The following is a 13,485-nucleotide window of genomic DNA, read 5'->3' on the forward strand; positions in this document are numbered from 1 at the left end:
CTTTTCTGAAGGACTCTTGAGAGAAGAGACATGGTGAGGGACTGCCCCGATGAAGCAGAGTCTCAGCTGGCGTGTTCTTGGCTCATCTGTTTCTGAGCAAGGCACGAGGCACTTGGAATAACAAAGCCCAAATCACTTTTATAAAAGTAATTTTTAAACCGCGTGAAGCCTGTGGTCAGGGGTACAACCACAGTCAAAGACCTCAATTCAATTTAGTTCTGTTTGTTTTCTAAAATGACTGCAACAATTTGAACCAGGTCTCAGCTGACATCATAGAATGGTTTGAGTTGGAAAGGACCTCAAAGATCATCCAGTTCCAACCCCCCTGCCATGGGCAGGGACACCCTCCACTACACCAGGTTGCTCAAAGCCTCATCCAGCCTGGCCTTGGACACATCCAGGGATGGGGCAGCCACAGCTTCTCTGGGCAACCTGTGCCAGTGCCTCACCACCCTCAGAGGGAAGAACGAACCACCAAGAAGCAGCCAAGGATGCTCAAAGACCAAGAGGCTTTGAAAAATCATCTGGAAAAACCAAGTAAGAAATGTCATCTAGGAATCAGTGGTGGGCTGAAGCCTCCACCTCCACCACACACCACAGACACATTGCTCTTCCCCACACTGAGTCATGACCACGTTAGTCAGAATGGAAGCACAACACGCAGAAACCACCAGTGAAACCACAAAACCACTTGAAAAAAACCCAAGGCCAAGCAACAGGTATGGGACAGATACGCCACAGCAGAAAAGCCTCTGCACTCCTCAAAAAACAGAATTAGGACACCAGGTAGAAGAGGTGGTGAGAAGTGGCAGCAGCGCTCGGTGCTGGTTACAGGTTGTCTATGTTTAGCCTGTACCTGGGCTAAACAGTAGCCAGTTGTTCTGAGACCCAATGACCTCCCCTCTTGAGGAGGGGAATCGGGAAAAGAAAGGAAGATCTGTGAGTTGAGAGAAGAATTATTTAATCATTGAAATAAAAGAAAAATGAAAATAATAATATACACAGACAAGTGATGTACGGTGCAACTGCTCACCACCCCTTGACCAATGTCCAGCCTGTTCCCAGCCAGGAAAATCCCGAAACCATAATCCTGGAAGAGAAAGAGTTGGCTTTGGGAGCAGAACGATGGAAGAGACCCTCCAGGGATGGCAACCATCGAGAAAGAGAGAGAGAGAGAAGAGAGGAAGAGGGAAGAGCCCCTGTCTCCAACAAACTTTCCAATTTATAGTGAGGATGACGTTACACGGTATGGAACACACGTTTGCCAATTCAAGTGTCCATCGCCCTGGCCACGCTCCCACCAGGTTCCTGGGCATCTGGGTCTTGACCAAAAAACAAGTGGAAAAAGTCCTCGATCACTCTGGATACCTGCACACCACGGCTGGTTACAAACTGAACCAAGGTGTCTTATCAGCTTTGTTCTCACCAAACTGGGTGCTGCAGTCGTCTTAAAAATGCAGCTGACTTTGGAAACGTAGCTTTTCTGAACAGAAAACTGATTCTATGATTCCATCCCAGCAAAACCAGGACACGGCTGTAAGGCCAGTTAGGAACTGGGTCAAGTGGAAAGGGCAAAACAACTCAAGGTAGGGCTACTGCTTTGAATGCAAGAAGTGGAAAGCGTCACCTCCGCCTAGTCTTCAAGGATCTACTGCTTCTGCGTGATGCACACTGTCAGGGGCAGGAAGAACGACTCAGTCCTGCTCCATGGCAGTAATCATCACTGAGAGTGTGGCCTCGCAGCACTAACCATGACACAACAACAAGGTGGTTTCTACCATAGGGAAGGTCTCCATGAGAAGCCAGAGAGACCCTCCCACCGTGCATTTCTTGGCACTAGAATAAGCAGGTATCTAGGAGCATCTCTTGGATTTTTGGAGCAAAGGAGAAAACAAATCCAAAAAAAAAACGCTCTAGGATTAGTCAGCACAGCTTTGCTGAGAGACCAGGTGGGACATTAACATGACAAATGACAAAGAGATTTGGCTTAAGGGAACCACAAAGAGAAGGAACAACAAAAACCTCAGAGATAAAGATGGTGTTGCTACAAAGATGAGAGAGGTCCGACTGCAGCCAGCCAGCAATGAGCTAAACGGTAACCAACAGCAGCAGAAGTCGCCCAACGGGAAAGGCAAAGCAGGTACTAGAGTATTTACCACCTAAGTACCCACCGTCAGCCCATCAACGTGCCATGACCATGGGTCTACGAAATGGAGAGCATGGAGAAGAACTTCTCACCAAGCCAAGTTCACATGCTGCCTCAGCAATGGCATGATGGGTTGGGTTGGGCCCAGCAGGTCCAGCATCAGAGGCTTCAGAAAGAAACCCTGCCCACTGAGTTACAGCATCTCTGCAACCTGGGGTAACATCCATCACTAGGACAACCAGCAGAGTTGAAAATCCAACAGATAAGCTTCCAGGCACATGAGCTGCTCCCCAGAACTGAAACAGAAGCCCCAGATTTGCAAGTTCAATTCTTCTGCTTACTGCAGTCCTCTGCTTCTGCCTGTCTAGAAGAAAGGCTTTGGTAGGCAGAGCTCCCTCTGCTTTTGTCAACCACACGAGTAGATCCAACAAAAACATCTCCTCCATCTCTAAACCTCGTGTTGCCTGTTTTCTCAGGCCACCATGGCTCTAGCGCTGCCTCCACACGTTGTATACCTTCACCGAATGGTAGAGGTAGGTGTTCCAAACCGCCTCCAACACCATCTACACGTTCACTGCCACAGTCGTCTTTGCAGCGCAGGGGACACCTGCTCCCGTGCTCTACCTTGATTTCATACCTCATGTTCCAGCTGCAAATCAAGCCTTGCAAATGCAAAAAATCCTTAAAGCTCTGGGCTACTGCCCAGAGGTCACACCCCACCTTCCTTTCTTCCTGTTGGTTGAAGCCCCGGCACAGGCTAACGTCCACTTTAAGAGCAAACACGATCTCTTCATCTTTGTAAAATACATGTTGGGTCTGAGCTTCCTCTGGGCCCTCCTCAGAGCTACTGACCTAAAATTCACTTGGTGCCGAATTACAACTCCTCCCGCGCAGTCAGACCAAACCTGAAGTCTCCTAACGGTACACCAGAAGATGCAAAGCATGTTGTCCTGCTACACAGCCTCACCAGTCACCAGAACATGCTCAGAAACTGAGGCAGATGGTTTGAACACCAAAAGCTTAGCAGCATTTGAGCCCCTGGGCCTGAGACATATCAGCAGGGACACATCAGTCCATCTTACTTGAAGGTTACTCACCCACAGATCCTTCCTGGTCGTTTTGGACCTGAAACTAAAAGAATTTTCTTAGTAATCCTCAAAGAAACATTGCTGCTCCCATCCGAGACCTCACAAAGCTCATACTGACCCTAATCCGCAACCTGATCTCGGCACGTGCAACCTGCAAGGGTGGGCGCAGCTCACACTGGTGTTCTCAAGACACTTCAAAATTCAGAAGGGCTCATTTGGGTCAGCGTTACGTGGAGGGGTCAGTAAATACTATTATTAGTGAGTCTCAGGGACAGAGCCCTCCTCCATGGAGAAAAAGGGGATGTGTGGTTTAACACAAAACCCAACAGCCCAACCAGGCAGCACCCACGGCTGTTTCCTGCAGGCTGACACGACCTGCTTCTACTAATACAGTGGTAGATGACTTCATACTGGTCAGTCCTGTCCCTTCAGCTGGAATTACCTATTTCTCAGGGCTGTGAGATGCTCCTACAGTGCAGCCACTAACACAGACAACGTCAAAGTCTTCTACTCTTCCCACTCGCAAAGACAAGCGTTTGAGAGCCGCGTGCTCTTACAGAGGCGTGCACCACGAAGGACCAAGCTCCTCCAACTCCCATCATTAGGGTGTGACAGGACCTACCTCACCAGGTCTCCTGTGGGGTTGTATGAGCTGTATGGCTGGGATCGAGTCTGTGGGCAATAAATACATCAATGACTTTGTGGAGGTGGAAGAGACCTTTTTAATAAACAGGATTCAAATAAAATTAAAAAAAAACCAAACCCCCTCTGAACTGCCACTGCGAGAAGAGTTCAGATAACTAGCACAGAAGATGATGCTGTGTGTGCACGATGGAGGGAGAAGGGGAGAAAAGAACAAGCTGTCACCAACTTGATGAGCTTCCTCAGTAAATCAGCAGAAACCAACTCAGCAACACTCTCCAGATAAAATACTGCTGGATCCATGAGAAACAACTCCAATGGAAGTAAAGAGAAATCCCTACGTCGGAAGGCGCTACATGAGAACAACCAGCGAAATACCGAGTGCCGCTGGAGCCGCAGCGATGGCAGGGAGACGGGTAAGATCTGCCAGTCATTCCTGGGGTCAGGAATGGCCACGCAGTGAGGGACTCACTCAACCCTTTCGCAGGCTCTGTGTGTGTGTGTGTGTGTGTGTCTGTGTGTGTGTGTCTGTGTGTGTGTGTGCTGGAGGGGTGTTGGTGGCAGGAAGGTCGGGCTATCGAACGAGGTGGTGGTGGTGAAGAGTGGCAGCAACGGAGGGTGAAGGGCAGCACTCAGCGATGTCAACTCCATCTTGCTCTGGTGGCTAGTGCAAATAGTCGTCTACTCTGGCAAAGGAGCAGGAGCCCAAGCCCACGCGAGCCATGAGCCGCAAACACTCCGAGGCCTGGCCCAGGGCAAGCATCAGCGGGGGCTGCTTTGGCAGGTTCTGAGATTCTGTGGGGACAAAAAAAGAAATCTTGTTTAGAAGAGGCGTCCTGGCTGAGGGTCCCTCCATGTCCCACCTGGCCACCGAGCACGGCATCCCAGGCAGAAGGCGCTGGCTCTGGAAGTAAGTTACTCCTGAGTACCACTGCTCCTCCACACACCCCACCGCCCATGACGTGTCCCACCTGGGGCCACAGCTCAACAGGGCCTTTGAGAAAGTCCTGCTGTGGTGGCCAGAGCAAGAAAAAGGCACTGGAGCTCCTGCTGCCTCTGTGTCCGCCAGAAAACTCTCAAAGCACGAGAGATCAAAACATGGAAGAATAAGGAAAGGCAGGAGAAACCGGCACCGAGTGAGAGGCAACCTGTCCATCCCTCCCACTCGTGCTGTCCAAGCCCTGGCCAAACTCACTCACTGGTCACTGCTTCTTTCCAACTTCATTTGCTGTGTAAGCAAAAGGGAATCCTCAGCCGAGCCAGACAAGGTGTCTTGCAACCTGTGTGACGAAGCCCGCCCAGACACCATCTTTCACGTCTCCCTGGTGACACCCCTCAGCAGCTTGTCCACGCCACTCGAGCACTGGACAAACAACGGCTAGAACTGAGCCACCCTGCTGGACACCTGCCCACGCTGACTGTCAGGGGAAGGGACTCTCCTTCCCAAACCATGTAATTGCTGTTCCTCTACTCAGGCAGAACAGGAGCCCTCATGGCTTTGTCCATCAAGCTGTTCCTTCCCCCAGAAGACAATCTCTAAATCTTCTGGCACATTCCACGTGAGGTGTGCAGACCCAATGAAGCTGCCCACTGGACAGTGCTTGGCCAGTTGTGGCTGGACTGAGCTAAGCCAGACTGCAGAGTGTCCTGTGAAGTTCCTCGACCGAGGCTGCAGCACGTGCAGGGTCTGGTGACAAGATCAAGGGCCCTGCCTAGGATGAACCCAGCCATAACCTCCTTATCACTATACCCATTTCTCCACCATGGGATTTTCTACAGCTGAAGGTGCCAGGAGGGTCAGCAATGACGTGGCAACTTCTTGACTGCAAGCAGAAGACTTCCATGAGGGAAAGCTACCGCATTTACTATACCAGGTTCAAGATAAGAGAGTAAACAACAATGAGCCGTTGGGCCAAGGAACATTCTTGTCTAAGGAAAACAGAAGAACAGGCATAAACATTCAGCTCTCGAGGACGCAGAGGAGGGCAAGAGACTGCTCATACGTGGCTCCAACCATGACCCTCCAACCACGACACAAAGAGCAAAGCTCATCAGAAAAAGGGGACCTGTCTTGCTAGCTGAAGAAAACCAACCTGTAACCAGACCTCTGGACAGAGCGGGCTCCTCTCAGCACAGTTATGATCAGAAATGAAAGAGAAACAGGGCCGGACCGTTCCCACAGCCCCGATTCCAACACTGGGATGCAGGCAGCCAAGCTCTCTGGGCTCTAGGAGGCACAGCACACGATGGGAACATGTAGAGACAATGCTCGAAGGGAAGACAGACCCGTTTAACTCTGCAGGTCCAACGTGAGGTCAAAGGTAACTGGATTTATGGCCCCCCTTTGCTTTAGAGCCAACACTATGGAAACCTGCTTCGCTTACGAGTTGCTGCAACAGAGCAACAACGATGCCAGGATAAAACTCTGCCAAGCCAAACAGCATGGAAAAGACCCCTGCTAATGCCAGCAAACTGATTCAGCTGGGTTTGGAGGAAGAAAGAAGAGGGGCAGGAAATGCATCTATGAGATCTCGGCTTCCTCAGTAAGCAGGGGAGGAAAATCCCAAGGAGCATCCTTGGAAGCACCATTGAGGAAGACCCAAAGAAGGGAGCCAAAAGAAGATTAGTTAGGTGGATCTGTTCTCTGCAGGCTTCCCTTCTCACCTGCCTTCCTGCATCACTGCCCTGTCAGTCCACGGCCACAGAAGGAGAGGCAAAAACTAAACACAAGTATTTCTGAACTTTTCCTAACGCTCCCAGGCTTGCCTGCCACAGGACCGCCCTTGGCAGCAGGTATGTCCAGTGGGTAGGGCTCGCTGAGGAACCAGGCCTTACCCAATATAGCACTATTTAGAGCAGCACACACAGGTTCCCTCTGGATCGGGTCCAGCTGCTGCCCGACGGGGCAGTTCCAAGGGTCTGAGTAAGCTAACAAGCTAAACGCGTCCTGTAGGAGAGAAGAGAAAGGCACAGTGAGGTCATGCATGGCTGAAACGCACGGGAGAAACCACCAAGTCCATCAGCTGGGGCACCTCCTGCCATCGCCAAGGTGGCAGGTGCTATCTCCTGAAAAGAAATGGCCCTTCTTGGCAGCAAGGGACTGCACTGGGCCATCAGGACAGAGGATTAAAGAGGGTGCCCGCTCCGCCTGGCAGGGGAGCCAGCGCGGGAAGGCAGGTAGAGTGTCGGCTGGAGAGAAGAGCGAAGGCAGGCAGCAGCTCTATTTCTTCTCTCCTGTGCCGAGAACTGGCTCTAGATGTTCTACATTCACTGAGATTCAACCTCTGATCCCCATGCAGGCCCCCTCTTCCTCACCAGGTGCGGAAGCGGGGACCACCCGGGGCTCTGCAAGAGCACCCACATCCCCAGTCGTGGCCCAGAGAACTTCTGTGACGCAGCACAAGGCCCAGGCTTACCTGAAGCATCTTTTTGTGCACTGTGTTCTTCCCGTATTCTCTGCAAAGCTGCTCGCTCAGCATCTGCAGCTCCCGTCCAAACTGGATCATTCGCTCCGTGGCAGCGTGGTTCCCTCCACAGAGCTGCCTCTGGGGGCAGCTGTCTTCTAGAGGAAAGGCAGTGGAGAAGTAACAATCACCTCTCGTTCCCCACCACTGCCCGTTCTGTGCTGTGCCACCCATAAACTCCTTCCCTTTCTGGAGCAGGAAGCTGCTCCCTGCTCTGAGTTTATCCCAGCGGAAGCTTTTGCTGATCCCTGCACTACCACAGCCAGAGTGGTTTTTCCATAGTGTCTGTCAGGTACGGGGAAAACTTGAGCTCAGTTTGTTTGCCTGAGGATCATCTACGAATCAAGTATTCCAAGAAAATCACCGGAGCTCGGAACCCCAGCTGCGTTACCCTGTCTTGTGTGCGACACAGCACACACAACACGGAAACCCCTGGTCTAACAAACCAGACTCGGAAAGCTTTCAGCCTGAGACGCCAACACCACCAATTTCCCAGTATTAGGTGGCCACAAGACCCATTATAACTGGAGGAATCCCCAGTTTCAGAGGCAGTGCAGCTAATTCATCCTCTCCCTCCTGGCTGAAGCACCCACAAACAGGACAGTTGTAGGTGACCACGCTGTGCTGAGGGCTCTGGCTGGGCACCAGCCAGCCCCTCACCGCTCCGTTCAGTTCTGCAGCTGGAAGAATCATAGAATCATAGAACGGTTAGGGCTGGAAGGGACCTTCAAAGGTCATCTAGTCCAACCCCCCTGCAAGGAACAGGGATATCTCCAACTAGATCAGGTTGCTAGCTGGAAGTGCCAGGACTGCTCTGAGCTGGAATTCATCACCAGTGCTGAACAAACCTTTGACTCCTATCGCTTCCTCTGCTCCACACCACCACCAGCACTGCTGAGAGACTATGAAAAGCCAGACCTGGTTTTAGTTCCAGGACAGATTCATTTTCCCCATGAAACAGGCATCTCGAGAACTTCACTCACTGGAGTGGGGAAAGGAACCCAAAGTTCCTTTTTTTTTTCCCCACAACCCAATCACAATTTTAACTCTTGTACCAGATCTTTGTCTTTCCCTTTACCCCTCCTGCCTCTGAGGCCCTACCCATGCTGGATTCATCCGTCTGCAGGATCTCTTCGTGTTTGTAGGTGCCATTCATTATCCTGGTGGATGAATTTTCCAGGACTCCGTTGGGGTAATGCTCAGCCTCCATTTCCATCTCACTGTCACTGAGGTGAAAGGAGAAAAGAAAAGCCAGATGTCTAAATTAGAAAGTGAAGAAATGAAGATCTCAGATGCCAAATGACGCCCAGCAACGGCCAGTAAACCAGGAAAGGTGCCAGTCGGGCTACAGGGAGCCAGATGGTCGAATTCAGTGGAGCAAAAATTATTGCAGGTTTCTGAAGGCAACTTATGAAACAGGTTTCTGTTCTGAAAGTGCCTGTCACAATCACAGGAGCAGAGTGCTTCTCATTTTCCTTTCTTTTCCAGAAGCAGTCATCTCTGGGACAGCAGCCATAACACACTAAGCCACCAACCCTTCCAAAAAAGCGTGACACAGAACGCAAGGGCTTTAGGCTTAGATCTTCAAGACAGTGGTCTGAAGGAGATGGCTGATTAACCGAAATGACGAGAAAATCTTGTTGGGGCTTGGGCTCTACATTTAAAAAAAGAATCATAAATCCAGCATTATCAAATGATTCTGGTAAATCCAGTCTGAACAAGTGTTTCTCGCTCAGTCTCGTGCTGTACGGCTCTCCAGAGGTCACGATAGAGACTGCAAACTGTCCTGCAAACCGCACTCAGGGGATAAGTGCCAGCTGCAATTAGCAAGAGATTCTACTAATCACCGGGATATCCTCTGCTCCAGCAGCTCCTCAGACAGCCCTGCAACACCAACCTGGGAAGCGAGCCCAAAGGAAGCTCGGTTCTCACCACACCTCAACATGCTGGGGCTTGGAACTTGGAGGTCCCTTCCAACCCAAACCATTCTACGCTCCACGCTCCAGCAAACGCAGCAGTAACTATCCCCCTCTCCTGGACTGCCCACGGCTCCTTGGAGAAGGGAGGATTTCCAGAGGTCTGACTTGCTGTCACAAGTAGGAAACTGTTGATTCAGAGGCTCATCTGGAAGGAACTGGGCAACAGGTAGAGGCAGCCCAAGAAAAACACTCAAGAGGGCAACACACCAACCCCAGTATGCACTTGAGGTGGTGCTCACTCACCAAAGGGCGGGCAAGCTGCCCAGCAGCAGGAATCGACTGGCTGAGGCAGTGGTAACAAAAACAGGCTCAGTGGGAGAGCTTCTGTGCAAAGTGTCATGTTGGGCTCTGACACAGTCTTTAATGGGACAGCTTGGTGTTTGAAACAAGATATTCCTTATGAGATGAGCCTCCAAGCTTGAGCCAGGGCTGTGGAACTGGAACAGGCTTGTGCCTGTTGGGAATAACAGTGACCCTGTAGATATGAAGAGTTATCCTGTTGTTCAAAAGAGCAGGAGAGATGCCCTTCTGGCTCCCCAGAACGCAGACTGAGACCTCTCCCATCATCTCACCCTCCTTGGGCACCTACAAAGGTAAAAAAATACCTGGTTTCTTGGTTACTCGTACTACTGTGCTGCTGAGATTTGGTAGAATCTGTAGAATTGGACTCAGAGTAGTTCACAGATGAGGGGGAGGAGGAGGAGGAGGATGAAGACGATGAACTCAGCGTTGGGTATTTACTGTGACTCTGTTTGCTTTTTGTAGACATGACGCCATTGCTACAGGTTGGACTATCTGCTCCTGCAAGTCAAGAAGAAAGGGAGAAGTGAGACCAGACTGACAATATCGCCCTACTGTGAAGTCAACAGTTCAGCAAGAGGGCAGGCCCCAAGGGAAGGAAGCAAAGTAAGACTGCAGATCTTAAACTACGATTCAGCGGGTTTCGAGAAAACGCAAACGAATACGGAAGGAACCTCACTGCTCAGCAGCAACATCTGAGCTTAAGGAAGTTCTAGAAACAGGCTGTAAAGAAGAGACCAGCTCACACAAGTACAGAGATTATTGTTGAACTACAAAGCACAGATGGTTTGTAAAGTTTATGAACTCTCTTCTCACAAACCCAAATACTTCTCATAAACCCTCTACCCAGGAAAACTATGAAAGCACAGGTGAAAAATGGGCCACAAGAACTCTTTGCAAGCAGGACTTCCCAGGCTTTCCACAACCTGACTTACATCAGGTGTATACTTGGTTCACACACCACTCAGCAAATAACAACGATTCTCTTAAAAATCACAAGCTAACCCTCCTCGTTCCGGAGAACAGACATCGCTGAAAGGAGATTCAGGCTTAAAATCCCATCTGGTCTCCCACAAAAGGTGCCCACCGAGCTGTGCAACTCGCTGACACAGGACACAAACCTTCGGTCATTACCACAAGTTTTGTAGGGCTTCAAAAAATGACTGGCTAAACTTACAGGGGCTACTTAATATCAAGACAACTGCAAATCACAGAATCCCAGAATGTCAGGGATTGGAAGGGACCTCAAAGGATCATCTAGTCCAATCCCCCTTCCGGAGCAGGACCACCTACATCAGATCACACAAGAACGCGTCCAGGCGGGTTTGGAACATCTCCAGAGAAGGAGACTCCACAACCTCTCTGGGCAGCCTGTTCCAGTGTTCTGTTCCCCTTACTGGGAAGAAGTTCTTCCTCATGTTTAAGCGGAACCTCCTATGTTCCAGCTTACATCCATTTCCCCTTGTCCTGTCATTGGATGCCACTGAGAAGAGCCTGGCTCCATCCTCATGACAGTCACCCTTCCCATATTTGTAAACATTAATGAGGTCCCCCCTCAGTCTCCTCTTCTCCAAGCTAAAGAGACCCAGCTCCCTCAGCCTTTCCTCATAAGGGAGATGCTCCACTCCCTTCATCATCGTCGTGGCCCTGTGCTGGACTCTCTCCAGCAGTTCCTTGTCCTTCTTGAACTGAGGGGCCCAGAACTGGACACAATATTCCAGAAAAATCATTAGGGGCTCAAATAATATTTCAGAAAAAGCTCACTATGGGCTTGTCTTCTTCGTATCTTCTTCCTTAGGCAACCAATATTGACTACAGGGTCTTGGCCAGACGTGACCTGGCACGGCTGTTCCTCCAGAAGTGATGGTGACATATCCAAATTCATCAGCTGATCCCACAGTTAGATTTACAGGTAGGCAATTTATTTAGACTTTTATCACGACAACGCAAAAGTTCAAACAATGGGCCGTTTCGTGGGTTTTGATGACAAAGACGCAGCAGACTGTGCACAACAGTTCTGCTTAATCTTTGAAACACGCCCTGATGAAGTGATCACTATTTTGAAAGCAGAAGGTTTGACAAAAAGAACTGTGGAAGGTGTTGTCCCGTGTATGGAGACAAATATATTGCAGGGTTTGTGGTTTTTATGTAGGCATCTCCCAGTTGAAAACAGGTATTACCGTTATTTTATGGACCGATGGGAGCGTCCTGACTATCCAGTGAGAAGAACATAGCCAGGGCTTCTCGCAACACAACACAGGAGAACAAAGATACTGGGTTGGGAAGGTGAGTGACAGCTTGGAGGTAATTCAAGTAATTGTCTTTCTTTCCCTTAGATGTTTCCCTGTCCACAGTTTGTCACATGCAAAAGCTTCATTTCCCAAACTGCAAAGAGTTGATGCTTTGGAGATAGGTTTGGCAGGTGCAGAACCATCCCCTTCTCACACGATTAGAGCTTGCAAGGCAGAGTCCAGGGGAGAAGGAGAAGCTCTCACGCAAGACATCCCCCTAACCTCTCCCTCAGTTGGCCAGAACAGCACATCTTCTGCTCGGTGCTCACTGGAAAGCAACTCTTTTGCAGACTCCAAGGCACAGGACACAGCCTTGTGTCCTCCAAGACCTCCTCCAAGAGCCTGGTCGGTGAAACACCGCATCACTAGTGGCTGCACTAGAGGGCCACCTTCAAAAGCTGCTTTATTTTGAAAAAAACCTGCTCTGCCGACAATCGTCTGTGAAAAATAACTCTTGCAAAAACAGTTCCCTAACAGCATGGACACCCCCACGGTAACAGCATGTCCCCTCTGGTGGGCATGAGAAAGGAAAGGACAATTTCAGAGAAGAACGTACAGAAAGCAGCAGGTGACGTAACACACGACCACGTCCACCTTGGAGATTTGCTCTTCTCACCAGGAGACACAGAAAACCCACTCACCAGTACTGTGAACGTGCGAGTTGCTTGATCCGTGTCTAGGACTTAAGCTGGGGGAGCCGGGGTAACTGTCCTGGGATCTGGGGCTGCGGGCGCTGAAGCAACGTACTTCACTGTCTGTCCCGTTCACCATCTCCACAAACTGCCGGCACCTGATTTCATGGGAGGCAACAAGGAGAAAAGGGGGTGTGACAGCCGGGATGCTCTGCACGGAGGGCTTTTTAGTGACATTTCTTGGCTTTGAAAAAGGCATTTCAGACTCCTGGTACCTTTGGGTTGTGAGTGCTCTGATAATGCTATGGGAGGGAGGAGTTCAGAAACGGCAGCTTTGATGCTGAACAATGTTGAGATACTTCCAAAAAGCAAGTTTATTTCCCTTTTCCACACATCTACCTTTCTAGGAACCTTCACAGTGACTGCCACATGCTCCAGAGCTCTAAGATCCCCACAGGACAAGTTAAGGCCATCTGTGAAGGAGCTTATGGCAGTGAGCAGAGCTAAAATTTCACCCACCTCTGCCTGACCTCATGAGGCAAAGCCACATCGGGTCTGAGCAGCAACAAAAGGGCCACATCTACATTGCTACAAGCACTGCGCAAAGGACTGAACCTATGTCACAGAATCACAGAATGGTTTGGGTTGGAAGGGACCTCAAAGATCACCCAGTTACCACCCCCCTGCCATGGGCAGGGACACCTTCCACTACACCAGGTTGCTCAAAGCCTCATCCAACCTGGCCTTGAACCCTTCCAGGGATGGGGCAGCCACAGCTTCTCTGGGCAACCTGTGCCAGTGCCTCACCACCCTCAGAGTTAAAAATTCCTTCCTTAGATCTCATCTAAATCTCCCCTCTTTCAGTTTAAAGCCATTGCCCCTTGTCCTGTCACTACACACCCTTGTCCAAAGCCCCTCTCCAGCTTTCTTGTAGCCCCTTTAG

General features: G+C 50.3%; 1 protein-coding gene across 6 annotated transcripts in view; it reads right to left on the reverse strand.

Moving 5' to 3' along the window:
- Window positions 1-352: 352 nt before the first annotated feature.
- RANBP10 (RAN binding protein 10) overlaps window positions 353-13,485 on the reverse strand; it is an 83,462-nt gene continuing 70,329 nt past the window's right edge. For 5 of the 6 annotated variants that reach the window (XM_086621179.1, XM_086621183.1, XM_086621180.1 and 2 more), the window contains 6 exons: window positions 12,552-12,700; window positions 9,925-10,120; window positions 8,442-8,566; window positions 7,293-7,438; window positions 6,712-6,823; window positions 353-4,671 (listed from right to left, as the gene is read on the reverse strand). In XM_086621179.1, the coding sequence (XP_086477305.1) occupies window positions 4,541-4,671; window positions 6,712-6,823; window positions 7,293-7,438; window positions 8,442-8,566; window positions 9,925-10,120; window positions 12,552-12,700 (859 nt within the window). In that variant the 3' untranslated portion in view covers window positions 353-4,540. The remainder of the gene's footprint in view (window positions 4,672-6,711; window positions 6,824-7,292; window positions 7,439-8,441; window positions 8,567-9,924; window positions 10,121-12,551; window positions 12,701-13,485) is intronic. The other variant, XM_086621181.1, reaches the window with a different exon arrangement.

Source organism: Tauraco erythrolophus, chromosome 15 (genome assembly GCF_009769465.1).
Source record: "Tauraco erythrolophus isolate bTauEry1 chromosome 15, bTauEry1.pri, whole genome shotgun sequence".
Lineage (NCBI taxonomy): Eukaryota > Metazoa > Chordata > Aves > Musophagiformes > Musophagidae > Tauraco > Tauraco erythrolophus.